We start from the raw sequence: 15,046 nt of genomic DNA on the forward strand, positions 1-15,046 counted from the left end.
CTGTGACAGTTGTCCTGATGGGGCATTCCATTACATGTGCTGTGTATTTTGGCTTGCAGAAGCATTTGAATGGTCAGTATTTTCTTTCCAGTAGATGTAGTTTTAATGAGGTGAGGTTTATTTGTGTCAAATGTCTATACGGCAGGGTTTCCATCAGTTGCTCTGGTCCGGGGCTGCTGTGTGTGCCAAGTGTTGAGTGTGGCCCGTTCAAGTATTGCCTCCGTTTAAGTGCTTTATCATCCTGTGCTATCAAGAAGTGAAACGTTGTCCTGTCAACATGAGTTTCCCATGATATCCTCATTCCCCCACCTTGAGCCCCGGTTAGTTTTGCTAGCGTACCTGTAAATTGTACATTTTCAATATAAAATGATTTTCTTTTGTACAACCTAGAAACGACGTACCACTTTCCCTTTTAATGGAAAACTGTTCTAAACCTTTTCTTCAGTGAACTTGTGGAAAACTTTTTCAGAAAAAACAATTAAATCTGTAATCATGAACCGTGGGAGTGTTTATTGATTTGAGAATGCTTAAATAATAGGATAATGCATATGAGAGAAGATAAGGCACAATGAACCATGTGGAAAAACATGATATTGTTGTCTTCAATCTAACCACGGATACCGCTGTAAAAACGCTAGAAAATGAGTGTTGAGAAGAGATTTACAAGGGAATGTTTGCGTGTTTTTTCCAGGGGTTGGTCTGCTTCTTGCTGGCGAGCACCTCCAGGTCTCTACAGATCCTCATGCGTGTGGTCGAGGGCTGAATGATGTCATCCACAAAGCCTGTGAAATACATTCATTAATATTTAGCGATAATACACAAGCAGAAGCAGAGGCGAGCGCATGAATGAATGTGTTGTGTGTCTGGTGATGCACCTCGGACAGCAGCGGGGAAGGGATTGGCAAACTTCTCCACATATTCAGCTTCAGCCTCGGCTTGATTCTCCTTTCCTCTGAAGATGATTTGTACAGCACCCTTTAAAAAAAAAAATGAAATTATATATTACTATGTAGCACATTTAAGAAATTTTTTTTAGGGTTTCACACTTTCGGACCAATCAATTTCCGTTGAATTGTCCAGTAATTGTGATTACTGGATTTTTATTTTTAATACATTTCACTAACAATAAAAGCCAAAGAAATGCATATCCTAGACGAAATGTAGTTATACCCGTATTTTTCGGACTATAAGTCGCACCTGAGTAGAAGTCGCATCAGTCCAAAAATACGTCATGACGAGGAAAAAAAACATATAAGTCGCACTGGACTATAAATTGCATTTATTTAGACCCAAGAACCAAGAGAAAACATTACCGTCTACAGCCACGAGAGGGCGCTCTATGCTGCTCAATGTAGACTACAGAGGCACTGAGCAGCATAGAGCGCCCTCTGGCGGCAGTAAACGGTAATGTTTTCTCTTGGTTCATGTCAAATTAATTTTGATAAGTTGCAGGACCAACCAAACTATGAAAAAAAAAATATATATATAGTTGTTTTTGTTTTTAAAAAGAGCCTCTGACAACAGCTACAAAATAATGTTTAAAAACAGTAATATTTTGAAATATTGCAATTTAAAAACTTTGAAAATAGATTTTTCGTAATGTAATTTATTCCTCTGATGTCAAAGCTACCTGTAGTGTATCAGTTTTTGTTTTTAATTGAATTTTGTTAGGGGATTTGTTTTAGATGTTATTTCAAAGAAATCTGAAAAAAAAAAAAAAAATCCAGGTGTCCACAAAATTATTAAGCAGCACAAATGTATGCACAAAATGATTTCTGAAAGATCATGCGACACTCAAGACTGGAGTAATCAGCTTTGTCATCACAAGAATATATATAAAAAATATTCAATTAAAAAACTGTAATGTTGTGCAGTTCATTGTTAAGCTGTTTTGTAATTAAAATGAATTACATTTTATCATTTTATTAACTAAATGCAGCCTTGGTGAGCATAGGATGCTTCTTTCAAATACAGTGGAAAATCAGTGAGCGTCATTGTTGCTTTAGTGTCACTACTGGACACCCAGCAGAAACATTTATAGTGTGTATTTGAAACAGTCAACATGTGATATGATCTATGCCATCCACACTCAGTCCGCAGCACCTGTTACTCAACTCAAAGCGTGAGCCTCCTGCGTAGAAATGAAACGGACAGCAGCATAGTGATCATGGCTGCAGTGTAAGTGTAGAACAGCAGAGATCTGTGAACACTCAATTCTGTCTGCTACTTACAGTCTTCAGGTTACAAGAATTTCTTAACTCTTATTACAGACTGCTGGAACACAGTTTTCTATATGAGATAGGACCAAATTTGAGCTATTTATTTAGGCCAAAAGATATCCTGAGATTGAAATGCAGCTCAATGGAGGGGTTTGGCTTAAAAGCTCATGAATGCCTTAGAAAGCCCCAGAATTCACTCACAGTACACATTTATTATGCATTAGTGCATTAGCCATGTCTTCAGGTTTACCTTTGCACCCATCACAGCGACCTCAGCAGATGGCCAGGCGTAGTTGACGTCTCCTCTCAGATGTTTGGAACTCATCACATCATAAGCACCTCCATAAGCCTGGAGACAGAACATGCCATATTCAGCACACGAGACAGTTAGTACACACACACACACACAGGGGTGTTTTTGTGAAAAGTGGGCACATCCCATACGCGTAATGGTTTTTATACTTTAGAAACTTTATATGCTATGGCCCTACACCAACCCTAACCCTCACAGGAAACTTTGTGCATTTTTACTTTCTCAAAAAAACTCATTCTGTATGATTTATAAGCGTTTTGAAAAATGGGGACATGGGTTATGTTCTCATAAGTCACCCTCTCCTTGTAATACCTGTGTCATACCCATGTCATTATACAAAGTTGTGTCCTGATGTGTCACAAAAACATACACACACACACACAATTCTGTCTCCTACCTTCCGGGTGATGACAGTGATTTTCGGAACGGTGGCCTCTGCAAAAGCATAGAGCAGTTTGGCTCCGTGTCTGATGATGCCTCCGTACTCCTGAGCTGTGCCTGTGGAAACAGAACGTTCTGTCAGTGTCTGATTTAAAAAGGGAAACACGCTGGTAATTCAGGATAGAATTAATTTATAGAATAGAAAAAACTGCAAAGTTAAGGTTCGGATAATGAAAGTTTCTAGACACCTGGCAGGAATCCAGGCACGTCCACAAATGTGATGATGGGAATATTGAAGGCGTCACAGAAACGAACAAAGCGAGCCCCTTTAACAGATGAATTTATGTCCAAACAGCCTAAAAACACAAGACAAATCATACATTTTTTTTTTTTAAACGGGGTACAATGTTTATTTTTTTTATTTTTTTTAAGTATCTTATTCCCACCAAGGCTGAATTTATTTTATATATACAGTAAAAACACTAACATTGTGAAAGAATTATTACAATGTAACTTTTTTCTATTTTAATATTGTAAAATGTCATCCTGTGATGGCAAATCTGAATTTTCAGTAGCCATTTCTCCAGTCTTCAGAAATCATTCCAATATGCTGATTCGCAAACACGTCTTATTATCATCAACGTTAAAAACGGTTTATTATTAAGTTAATTTTGGAAGAAACTGATTCTTTTTTTCCTTTTCAGGATGTTTCGACAAAAAGCTCAAAAGAACATTTATTTTAAAATATTTGTATGAAAACATAAGTCTTTGCCACTTTTGATCCTTTGGTGAATAAAGCTAATTAAAACAACACTACCACTCACTGATCTCGAACTTTTGATAGGTAATAATAGAATAGAATAGAAATCACCAACCAGATGCCACTTTAGGCTGGTTTCCCACTATGCCTACAGTCCGTCCATTCATCCTGGCAAATCCCACCACAATATTTTTGGCGTAGTTGGGCATAATCTCAAAGAATTCTCTCTCATCTACTATCTGAAAGAGTGAGAATACAACCAGAAGAACTGTGTGATGAAATTTGACCTGACTGTCTGAATCATTTCAGATCACAAAAGATGTACATACACTGTGAACAATGTCCAGCATGTCATAGGCTTTAGTGCTTTCAAAAGGAACGACAGTGTCCAAACCAGGAACCGGCCGGTCACTGAGGAACATAAATTGACATGATAATAGAAGATTGCATGTGACTGAAGACACTGATAATTAAAGACCAAGATAATTTGACTGATATTAAAAAAAAAAAAAAAAAAGTTATGCAACAACAGTTTCTCACTGAGGATCATGGCACTCTGTGACCGGAGATGGGTCTTTGTTGCTCAGTGGGAGAAAGTTGAAAAAGTCTCGCAAGTTCAGAAGGGCATCAACGTCATTCTCAAAAGCCCGATGAGCAACACCTGAAAGAAAACAAAATGCCAAACACAGTCACAAAACACATTCAGATGGAAGCACAGGCTTAATAAAACGACCTACCTGACACTGTGGTGTGTGTTTTCGCTCCACCCAGCTCCTCCTGGGTAACGTCCTCATTCGTTACAGACTTTACCACATCTGGGCCTGTGATAAAAAGATAGGAGGTGTCCTGCAAGCACAGGCCACTTCATGAAACACGAGTGTGCCATCAGGGATCAAGAAACTTACAATTCATTTAATAAGCGTCTATATTCTCACCTTGACCATGAAAGTGAAGTCTGTGAGAGCAGGCGAGTACACGGCACCACCTGCACACGGGCCCATGATGAGAGAGATCTGAGGAACTACACCTGAGGCCATCACGTTCCGCTGAAGAACACAGAACATTCTCCACTCTTAGTCCTGCAGTATATATACACTAAACATTTTCTTTGAATTTTATATGTAAAGAATCAATTGTCTTTAACAAAAATATATTCTATATGCAGCACTACCGTTTTCAGCTTTTGCATCACAGAAGTCAATTGAATTTTAAAACATAGTTGAATTACTTCTGATCAAATAAATGCAGTCCTGGTGAAAGACTTGGGTTCGGTAGCGCATAACTCAAATGTACAGCTGTGTTAAAGCTTTCAGCTCACCAAGAAAATGTCGGCATATCCTGCGAGGGACTCGACGCCTTCCTGAATGCGGGCTCCGCCGGAGTCATTGAGCCCGATTACTGGAGCTCCCATCATCATTGCCTGGTCCATGATCTAGAGATTCAGTTGCAGAAGTTTTGTGTGAGATCTCACCGTTTGACAGCCTTACGCCCGTGTTTAAACAAAACCACTTTAGCCAGGTCCGACGACGCTCGGCAACCAACCTCACCTTGCAGATCTTCTGAGCGTGAGCTCCTGATAAACTGCCTCCAAACACCGTGAAGTCCTGAGGACAGAAGAGCATTTCACTCATGAGAGCAGAAGTGAGATAGTAATAAATAAGATATTTTGTAACTGCAAACACCGATATTCGAAAGCTAGTATCATACCTGGCTGAAAACATACACCAGTCTGCCATTGATCCTTCCCTGTCCGGTCACCACGCTGTCTCCTGGGTACTGAACACACAGATGCATGAAAAAGACATGTGATTAGTGTCCCTCATTTACATTTGTTACAAATACTAATAAATAGGTTATGCTAACATCTAAAATGTGTTGTTAGAGATAAAAATGTAACTGTGGGTATATGTACACGACAATGATGTTGTAAAAATGGAAAGTTTTTCCTTAGCGTTTTGAGTACTGATGTCTATGCTGATAAAACAAGTCCACATGGATCCATGAAAATGACTAAAAAAGGCTGAATTATGCATGCCAAGCCAGTAGTCACTTTGTTTCAAAAATACAAATAAATAAACTCTAAATACACATGCACATAGACAATCTTACACAATCTTCACGTATTCAAACGCCTTATATGCATGAGCATGACATCACCATGTTCTCAAATGTGTATTTTTGTAGTTTACACAGAGACCATGACTGTATTGTTTTCGATAACTTGCACTTTGTGCATCATTTTAAAAAGTTTTTAGGCCCCCAAACCACCGATGTCGTGTGAATGACTGACCAAAATCCATAAGCTTTCTGTTTTTAGTTAAAAATGGTTTTGTGTAAACACAAAATACAGTAACTTGATGAGGCCATTAGTTATGATAATGCCATTTTTAAGCTGTTACCAACCTTCCTTCTCCTTGCTGTAGTACTAAATATGCACCATTTAAAGGGGGGGTGAAATGCTCGTTTTCACTCAATATCCTGTTAATCTTGAGTACCTATAGAGTAGTACTGCATCCTTCATAACTCCAAAAAGTCTTTAGTTTTATTATATTCATAAGAGAAAGATAGTCTGTACCGATTTTTCCCGGAATAAACATGACCGGCTGGAGGCATGACGTGTGGGCGGAGCTAAAAAAATCACAAGCGCCAGTAGGCTTTTGCGTTGAGAGCGTTTGGAAGCTGTGACATTACCGTGAGGAACAAACCATCATCCAAAACAAACCATGGCTAACAGTCAGATTCAGCCGTTTATTTATGATCCAGAATCAGATCCCGAGGCTGAAACTGAACGAGAGCAGCAGCAGCAACGACTCACACCGAGCAGGGCTTGAACCCGGGTCTCCGGCATGGGAGGCGGACGCACTAACAAGGAGGCAGAGATATTTGAAGCAGTTTTACTCACCGCCTGGGGTTCCAACACACGATCATGACCCTTTTCCTTGGGATTGCATCATCCTTAAGAAATAAACGATACGCAAATCCGTCGTCAAACTGGGCCTTGTGAACAAGCATCTTCGAAATGCAGGGAACAAACAAAAACACTTGGACAGCTCCGTTGATGCTCTGTAAAAATAAACTCCATCCACTGGTCCCTTAATGCTGTTTTTTTGGTAATCTGTGCAGGGTTGTCTTGCCCTGGCAACCAAAAACGCACTTCTTTTGTGACTTTTCGCGACGCTCTCGCTCTGATCAGTGAATCGCTCTGATCAGTGAAATGTCTGTGCTGCTCAGCCTCGCTATACGGGAGCGCGCGCTCTTCCGGCAGAAGTGCCTTAGGACCCATATAAGGAAATTCCGCTCCATCTAACATCACACAGAGCCATACTCGAGAAAAACTTTCCGAAACTTGTGACAAACCGGAAGGAGTATTTTGGGAACAAAAATACTCCTTCAAACATACAACTTAATTTTTGAAACTTTGTCATGTTTAGCATGGGAATCCAACTCTTTAACAGTGTAAAAAAACTCAGTATGCATGAAATAGCATTTCACCCCCCCCCCCCCCCTAAATACTTTAAAAAAAATGTATATTGTTAGCTATTTATTAACACTTAAACCCCTTAAAATATCAAAAAATATCTGAAAATATCTAAGCTGATATGTGCCTCTGGTATTTTTGTAATGTACAACAATAAGCTATTTTCCACATACACACACACACACAAATATATATGTGTTTTTGGGTAGCATTGTAATTTTAGTGTAATATTTTATCACGTGAATACAATTACACTTAATTTTTTACTTATTGGGCTCCACTGCAAGTTTGCCCCCTAGTGGGCCCCGGGCCCCAGGCTAAGAATCACTTAAGCCATTTACTTTTTTTTTTTTTTTCTTTTTTTAAACCTTTTTATCTTTTAAACTGTTCAACTAAAAAAATATATTTTATTTAACGCTATTATTTCATAACTCATGACATGCAAATGTAAATATTTCTGATGATGTGTTACGTAAATTCTTTGACTGGAAGGCGTTGGGGTGTGTCATACCTTATTATGATCTGCCTCCATGCCAAAGTCAGAGCAGCGATGCTCCACAAACATGTCATACTCCACAAACGAGTCCGGGTCCAGCAGGAGCTCCAGTCTCTCGCGCGCTGTCAGCTTACCCTGCACACAGCAGTTCATGGCTCTTCAGACTGTTGTGCTTTCATTTCTGTCAGCTGCATTCATTCTCCAATAAGTTTTCATTACTCACCCTTTTGTGCTGTGCAGCTATCCTCAGCTGTCCTCCTCCTATAAGCGCTGCCTTTCGTTTCTTCTCGATCCTCTCCTGCACAGACAGATGCTTGACCGAATAGCATCTTGCATTTTGAAAACCTTTCGCCTGTGTAACTGCCCCGGCGGCAGCGCCGTGCGGAATCTGACCTACACTTTTAAAAGAACATTTCAGACCATGTAACAGTCCCAGGCTGCTTCGCATTAACGCATAGGTCGCCATCACACCTTCACTGAGGGCACATTCTGTCGAAAAGAGGTCGGTGTCTTCAGCCAATCACAAAAGAGTGTGTACTTTTTACAGCCAATCACTACCCGGTTAGTGAAGAGGGCGTGAGTGAGTGAACCAATCACCGCAGAGATGTGTGTGGTTAGGCGAACTTGATAGATGTAGTCCGTACCTAATGTCAACCATGATAAACTACAGTTCCCATCAGTTACTCGGTTGTTGTGAAAATACACGATTTTGAAGAAGAAAAAAAAACTACTGGAACTGTTCACACCCTTGGACTAAGCATAGCTCCTAATGAATCTAGATACTAAATGCATTTGAAAAAATAATATAAGGCTAGATTCGTTTTAAAAGTGAAAATGAATTAACATCATCCTCTCTATTTACATTTATAATTTATTTCCTTCTTTTCCTTCCTTTTTCTTCTTTTACTAAGACATCAGATATAATAAACAAGTTAAGAAAGTAGTCAATTTATAGGATTCCATTTACATAAGATCATAACAGGGGACAAAAAATGGCTAAGAAAATAAATAAATAAAACACACATTTTATTATGGGTTTCCATAAATACATAAACATTACTGCATAAAGTTGTAGAAAAAAAAAATAATGACATATTTGTCAGTGCGCTTAAAGTGTAGTAACATATTGTTTTCTAAGGGAAAATAATAATAAAGATGTTTAAAGATGAAAGGTTTTTTTTTTCTTAACAAGGTGACACTTCCAGAAGACGTGGGATAATGTTTCAGGTTAATTTTGTCAAGCGTGTGGTTAATACAGTCAGACACTAGAGGGCAGTAATCACTGCAGGCCGTGTTTAATTCCACGAGCTCTTTTACTTTTGTTGGTATTGTTCCTCTCAGGATGCAAAAGTTAACAGAGGAACGAAGCTGGCTCTTTGCACAGGCTAATGTATGTAAATATGCTGTAGCTCAGTTGAACGCTACATAAACATATCCCTCAAACGTAAGGTTATCGCACTCGGTTAAAGAAAGAAAAGCGCTCTTATTCAGCAAGACGAAGAAAAGTCAGCAATATTAGCTAGCTAGCGAACAAGTAGACAGGCGAACCGTGATCTGTTCTGTTAAGCCTCATGAACAGCCGCTGTGTTGGAATATTTCAAAGATTATACTTTTTTCTCAACCGAGACTGTTTTTCCAGTTCGTATTTGTGGACTGATCATTCGCGAAGCTCGTGCCACCGACAGTACAGCTCGAGGCCTGTTGTGCCTCTTAGTAAAATGCTGTTTATTGTCCAGTCCTTCGTGTCTGTGTTTTTTGTTTTAAAGTGTAGCGCTCTTTCTGTTGAGGCTTTTGGGATCTGACACGCATGGAAAGCAGACTTTAGTCGGTGCTATACCGCCTACAGCACCTTATTTTCTCCGGACTGACCGTCTCTGGAGGATCTTCGAAATACTGAGCAAAGCTTTGACATGTTAACAAGCAGACGACTCCGAACTGCTCATCTGCTTGCGAGTCATGTCAAACTACACTCTTTGTGTGAGGCGTTGGCTCAAGCCTGGTTGATTGTGTTCTCACAGTTATCGTCCATCAAGACTGGCTCAGAGTAGCCGATCAGCTTCTCTCGTCCCGCTGTACACGGACCTCGCGGAGATGAACCCGGTGAACGCCACCGCGCTGTACGTGTCGGCGTGCCGCTCTCTTCTGCAGTGCGACCCGATGGACCCGGGTACATACGGAGGGTTGTTTAACGTCTTGCCTTTCTTTAGAGACTCCCTATCCTGCTTGGTGTGTGGTAAGTGCCTTTATGCATGAGAGCCCGTGCTATGTTTTCGCAGTAAATTTGGCATTGGTAAGCAACACGCGCAGCGAAGTTGAGGTATCGGCATTATCATTCATAAGTTTGCACTACAGCGCAGTTTCGAGTGTCTCATGGCTTTTATTAAGCGTAATATTTTCTGAATTAGTAGTTTTTAAATTTAAATTGTATTTTACTATTGAGTTGCTACACCACAGCAACGAAACAATCTCCGCTTCGGGGTCATATGGTCAAAAACTGTATCAACAAATCAGCATTCGGGACCGCTACTGTGTGCTGCAACATTGCCCGCCCACTTTTCAGAAGCCTCTGTCCTGCTAGTATTTTTTCCCGCGATGTTTTGGACAAGTCTTCATTCGAGTTATGAGCTATGAAACAAACTAACCAGCTGCAAGGGGAATCATAACATTTGGTTTGGAGGAAAAAGTATTTGAAAATTGGACTTCAATCTCATGAAGCCTTGATTTAATGATTAAATAAAAACGATGGATAAGTATGATATTTAATTTTTAATGGTTTATAATTTAATTGTTAAAAATCAGTTTTCTCTATGGAGACAATTAATAGGATTAAATTTTTCTTTCAGAACTTGACTGTTGCACTCACAGAACTAAATATAGTAAGATGTTAATTAGCTATGCTTAATTGCTTTAATGTGTTGTTTGCTTTCTATATAGGGAATTTGCTTCAGGATCCAGTTGCTCCAAAAAACTCCTCCTGCCAGCACTATGTTTGCAAGGGTTGTAAAGGCAAGAAAATGTTTTTAAAGCCATCCTGCAGCTGGTGTAAAGACTATGAGCAGTTTGAGGAGAATAAACAGCTCCAGATTCTGATCGACTGCTACAGGAATCTCTGCGAGTGTGTCTCAGTGTGCGTCACATCCGAGCAGAGTGCCTCGGGGGTCAAGGGTTACCCCGAGGTCAACAAGATACTGGAGGAGGTGTTGGGGGTGAGTCAGGAACACGAAGACCTCAGTCCTGGCAGAGACACTTTGGATGTTCCTCATCTCAAAACAGAGACTGACTCTTCACAAAGCTCTACTGATGTCAACCTGACTGACTCGGATAAACCCTCTGAGCAGATCCCAGCTGAACTAGAGACCCCTGAGCCTGTCAGGGCTGACGGACCTCTGAAATCTGACTCATCACTACACATGGGTGCTGTCACTGTTAACGCAAAGTCCAAAGTTAGTCAAGAGACAAGCAGTGAATCGTTGCAACTCAATGCGGAGAGCACAAGCGTCCTGGAAGACCTTAAATCTGACATTACGAGCAAGGATGTATCATGCGGACAGACTAAAGCAACACCAGAGCCATGTCAGAACTCATTACAGTCCCAAACCAGCGGCGCCCTCGCGCCAGCACTCCCTCCGCAATCTCAGACGGGCCTGACTTGCCTCGCCACAGCCCACAGAAAAGTGCATCTGAGCCGAAAGCGCTCTCGCTCTGAAAGCGACAGTGAGAGTCTCCAACCTCTAGCCATCACCAGCCTCATCCAGGGGCCATCGGTAGCAGCCACAGTCCCGCCTAATACAGCATTTGAACCGAAAGCGCCCTCCCCACCTGCTGTCGTGCTCACTAACGGAGGCGTTTTGAAGGTTAATAAGGCTGTGCTGGGTTCAACAAAAAATATCCAGATAAACACAGACCTAGGTAATAAGAAAGTTCAGGCGAAGTCTAAAGTGGCTGTCCCGAAGGCAAAGGGAAAGGCAAAGGACAGGCTGCTGTCAGCTAGCGTTTTAGCAGGACAACCAGGACAGCCCCATAAAGCCGTGTACAAAAAGACACAAGAGAAAAAAGGCTGCAAGTGTGGACGAGCCACCCAGAATCCAAGTGTTCTTACCTGCAGAGGCCAAAGATGCCCCTGCTACTCCAACCGTAAGGCCTGCTTGGACTGCATCTGCAGGGGCTGCCAGAACTCATACATGGCCAACGGGGAGAAGAAGCTGGAGGCCTTCGCCGTGCCCGAAAAAGCCCTGGAGCAAACCAGACTCACGCTCGGCATCAACCTCACCAGTATATCTGTGAGAAACGCTGGAACGAACGCTACAGGAGTTCTCGGCCTGTCCGCGGGCTCCCCTATGGCCTCTTTCCTCACGTCCAGCACCGACGAGGACCAGAGCTTTGAAGAGGCTCTAGAGATGCATTTCGACTGTTGATAGCTCTCCTGCTACTGATATCTCTCCCAGCCGTGGCCGATTCCTGGTTTATGTCGAACAGAAACTGTTTGCCAAAACTCTAGTCTGTAGTTTTCATGTTCAACCTCTACCATAACAAACAAACACACACTGCTGTAATGGAAAGTTACTGTGAAGCTGTATGGCACATTTTGTTATTCTGAAGGAATTGTTTGCTTCTGTGTGGCTGTTTTATTCACAATGAACTTAGGATCTGATAAAAGGCTGTTCTTTTTCTTTGACTATTCAATGACCCCAAACTTACAATGAGTTCCACTAGTGTGATGAGTTTGTTGGGTAACACGTCTAGCAGCTCATTACAGACTGTCCAGAAGCAGTGATTAATGTGTCTACATTCTGTGGTGAATTTATTCCCCAAATTAATTTAAATATATATAGCTTCTAAACATTAATTGAAGGTAAAATTATATACAGCTATGTGTAATGCCTGTTTAACCTCGAATAAAATCACAATTTACTAATGGTGGAAATGTAGCACTTAGTCCCAATAGTGTTAACTGGTTTAGACACTGTCCTGGTTGCTATAGTGATCACTTCCTGTGTCACATCCCCCAACTCTTGGTTATGGGACTGGGTGTCCCATCAGGATATCGAGTTATTTTATTTTCTTGTTTAATAGATGGTTCTTTGTTTTTCTGAATGGAGAGTAATGGCATATCTATTATAATTCATCATGTTCCAGGTTTGAAAGAAAGACATTTACATTCCTGTGGTTTTGTAAGGATGATGAAGCACAAATTTGTCACAACAGCTATGTTTTTCTGACTTCGAGAGTTCATTATATCCTCACTATTGTTCATTGTTAGTTCAGACTGAGCTTACTGTTTCATCAGTACAGTAAAGTGGGGGAAATATTTATTTGATCCTCTGCTGATTTTGTAAGTTTGGCGACTTACAAAGAAGTGAGGGGTCTGTCATTTTTATGGCAGGTTTATTTTAAGGTAGAGGTAGAAGGATGTAGATCCACTACTCTTTACAGATCCTATCTAAATCCTTAAGGTTTCTTGGCTGTTGTTTGGCAACTAAAAGTGTCAGCTCCCTCCACAGATTTTCTACAGGATTGAGGTCTGGAGGCCACTTCATGACCTTAATGTGCTTCTTCTTGAGCCACTCCTTTGTTGTCTTGGCGGTATGTTTCGGGTTTTTGTTATACTGAATGACCCAGCTTCAGTGTTCTGGCTAAGGGGAAGCAGGTTCTCGCTCCAAGATTTCGGTCCATTTGCCCCTCAATGTGGCCCTCAAACTTACAAAATCGTCAGGGGATCAAATAAATATTTTCCCCACTGAATCTACAAAGATTTCTTAAACAAGTGAATGTAAGAGTGTTCAGTGTGTTGCCTGAGAATGTATTCATGGCAGTGATTATTTTTAAAGCAATATGAAAAACAAAATGATAGATAACCATCTTTTTAAAACCTTTTCCCCACACAGTCATCATTTTTGTTTAGATGCAAACTTTAAATGAGTATTTCAAGATGTTTTGTTCTTTAAACGTTTGCCTGAGCACCTTTTAGCACCCAGTCATGCCTCTTTACTATGATCCTGATTTGTTGTGTTTGTCTTGCAATTGTGTTGTGATTCCTGTTCTAGGGACCAAAACTAGAAATATGTGTCGAGAAAGGTTAGTGAACATGTGTTTACTGTTCTACTGCACCATATTATGTCTTATGTAATGAAGCAGGGGAGACAGTGCTTCATCCGTATCCTTAAATATGATTGAAAACTCTATCGGTAGGGCTTTGACCAAAAATGGAAGAATCTTCTAGTTAAATCTTGGATCTTAGTGGGATATTTTGTTGTATTTTCAAATCGTATAGTTTTGGTATTGTTGTTTTATTCCTTCCTTTGCTTTTCAATGGTCATTACTTGAACTCAGATTTTAGTTTCTTGATTTGTGAATTACTGGAGAACCTCTTATTGCTGGTTTATTCACTGCCACATTGAACTAATGAAAACTGCAGAAAACAAACAAAAAAATAAATTATAGTTTTTTATTTCTTGTTTTTCAAACCGTTGTGTCGTGTCATGTTTTGTCTTATGCATAACAAATATGATTAAGACCTTTAGTAGGTTTCATTGTAAAGCTTGGCATACTCCGGTTTATAGTTAATAGCCATACTTCTCATTAAAATATCAAAATGCTAATCTTTTGGTATAAGGACAATTTCATAATTTGAATATAATGATCAGCTAAGGTTCACGAAGACAGTGTATTAGGATCATTTCATCCTGCCCTTGGTTATTATCTATTGTGGTGCCAAGTTGGACAAAGTTCATCTGAACTGGCAAATCAAAGTCATCCTTTAACATGTCTCTCCAAAAACAGATGGTCCTCTATTAATAGCTACTGGATGTTATCTTTTAGGTTTTATACTGTTTATACAATGTATTATATATACTAATTTTTATTAGCTCTCTGTAGATATGATGTATATTATATAATGCAACAATAAGTTGAGTATCTCTTAAGTTTAATGACAATTTTATTATTATTATTGTATTATTATTGTTATTTTGATTCTGTTAAAAAGACATGGCCTACAAATTAGGCAACATAACCTGCTATTTCAGTTTAGAATAGAATATAAAAGAGCTTTCCAGCTCAATTTTTTACTGTTACTTCCTGTGAATTGTCAAATAGCATTCTGGGAAATGTAGTCTTTATCATTTATTCTTACCGACCATAATCATTGCACACTGTGCTAACAAAGACAATAGTCTAAGTGTAATACCTTATTTAATGGACATTCATTCTCACTAATAAGGTAATTTCAGTTCATTTCATGCAATTGATGAAGTCCTTAAGGAAAAAAAAGTCAAAATCTACCGTATTATATAATTTCATACTCCAATACACACTTTTATATTTTTTGAGTCTACACTTTTAATATACCTGTGTAATATGGTAATTTTCAGTAATATCAGGTTTACTCCTTGACCTCAAT

At 39.8% G+C, this 15,046-nt stretch overlaps 2 protein-coding genes across 2 annotated transcripts; one reads left to right on the forward strand and one right to left on the reverse strand.

Moving 5' to 3' along the window:
• Positions 1-485: 485 nt before the first annotated feature.
• On the reverse strand, positions 486-8,148 carry LOC113116469 (propionyl-CoA carboxylase beta chain, mitochondrial-like). The gene is made up of 15 exons (XM_026284657.1): positions 7,871-8,148; positions 7,663-7,782; positions 5,381-5,449; positions 5,221-5,277; positions 4,992-5,105; positions 4,609-4,719; positions 4,411-4,519; positions 4,214-4,334; positions 4,003-4,084; positions 3,789-3,912; positions 3,162-3,269; positions 2,930-3,030; positions 2,470-2,568; positions 876-975; positions 486-782 (listed from the first exon to the last, which is right to left on the reverse strand). The coding sequence occupies exons 1-15, from the start codon at positions 8,111-8,113 to the stop codon at positions 661-663; spliced, it is 1,680 nt and encodes a 559-aa protein (XP_026140442.1). The 5' UTR covers positions 8,114-8,148; the 3' UTR covers positions 486-660.
• Positions 8,149-8,945: 797 nt separating this feature from the next.
• On the forward strand, positions 8,946-14,111 carry LOC113116475 (E3 ubiquitin-protein ligase MSL2-like). Its single transcript, XM_026284670.1, has 2 exons — positions 8,946-9,880; positions 10,582-14,111. The coding sequence occupies exons 1-2, from the start codon at positions 9,739-9,741 to the stop codon at positions 12,060-12,062; spliced, it is 1,623 nt and encodes a 540-aa protein (XP_026140455.1). The 5' UTR covers positions 8,946-9,738; the 3' UTR covers positions 12,063-14,111.
• The last annotated feature ends 935 nt before the right edge of the window (positions 14,112-15,046 follow it).

Source organism: Carassius auratus, chromosome 2 (assembly GCF_003368295.1).
Source record: "Carassius auratus strain Wakin chromosome 2, ASM336829v1, whole genome shotgun sequence".
Lineage (NCBI taxonomy): Eukaryota > Metazoa > Chordata > Actinopteri > Cypriniformes > Cyprinidae > Carassius > Carassius auratus.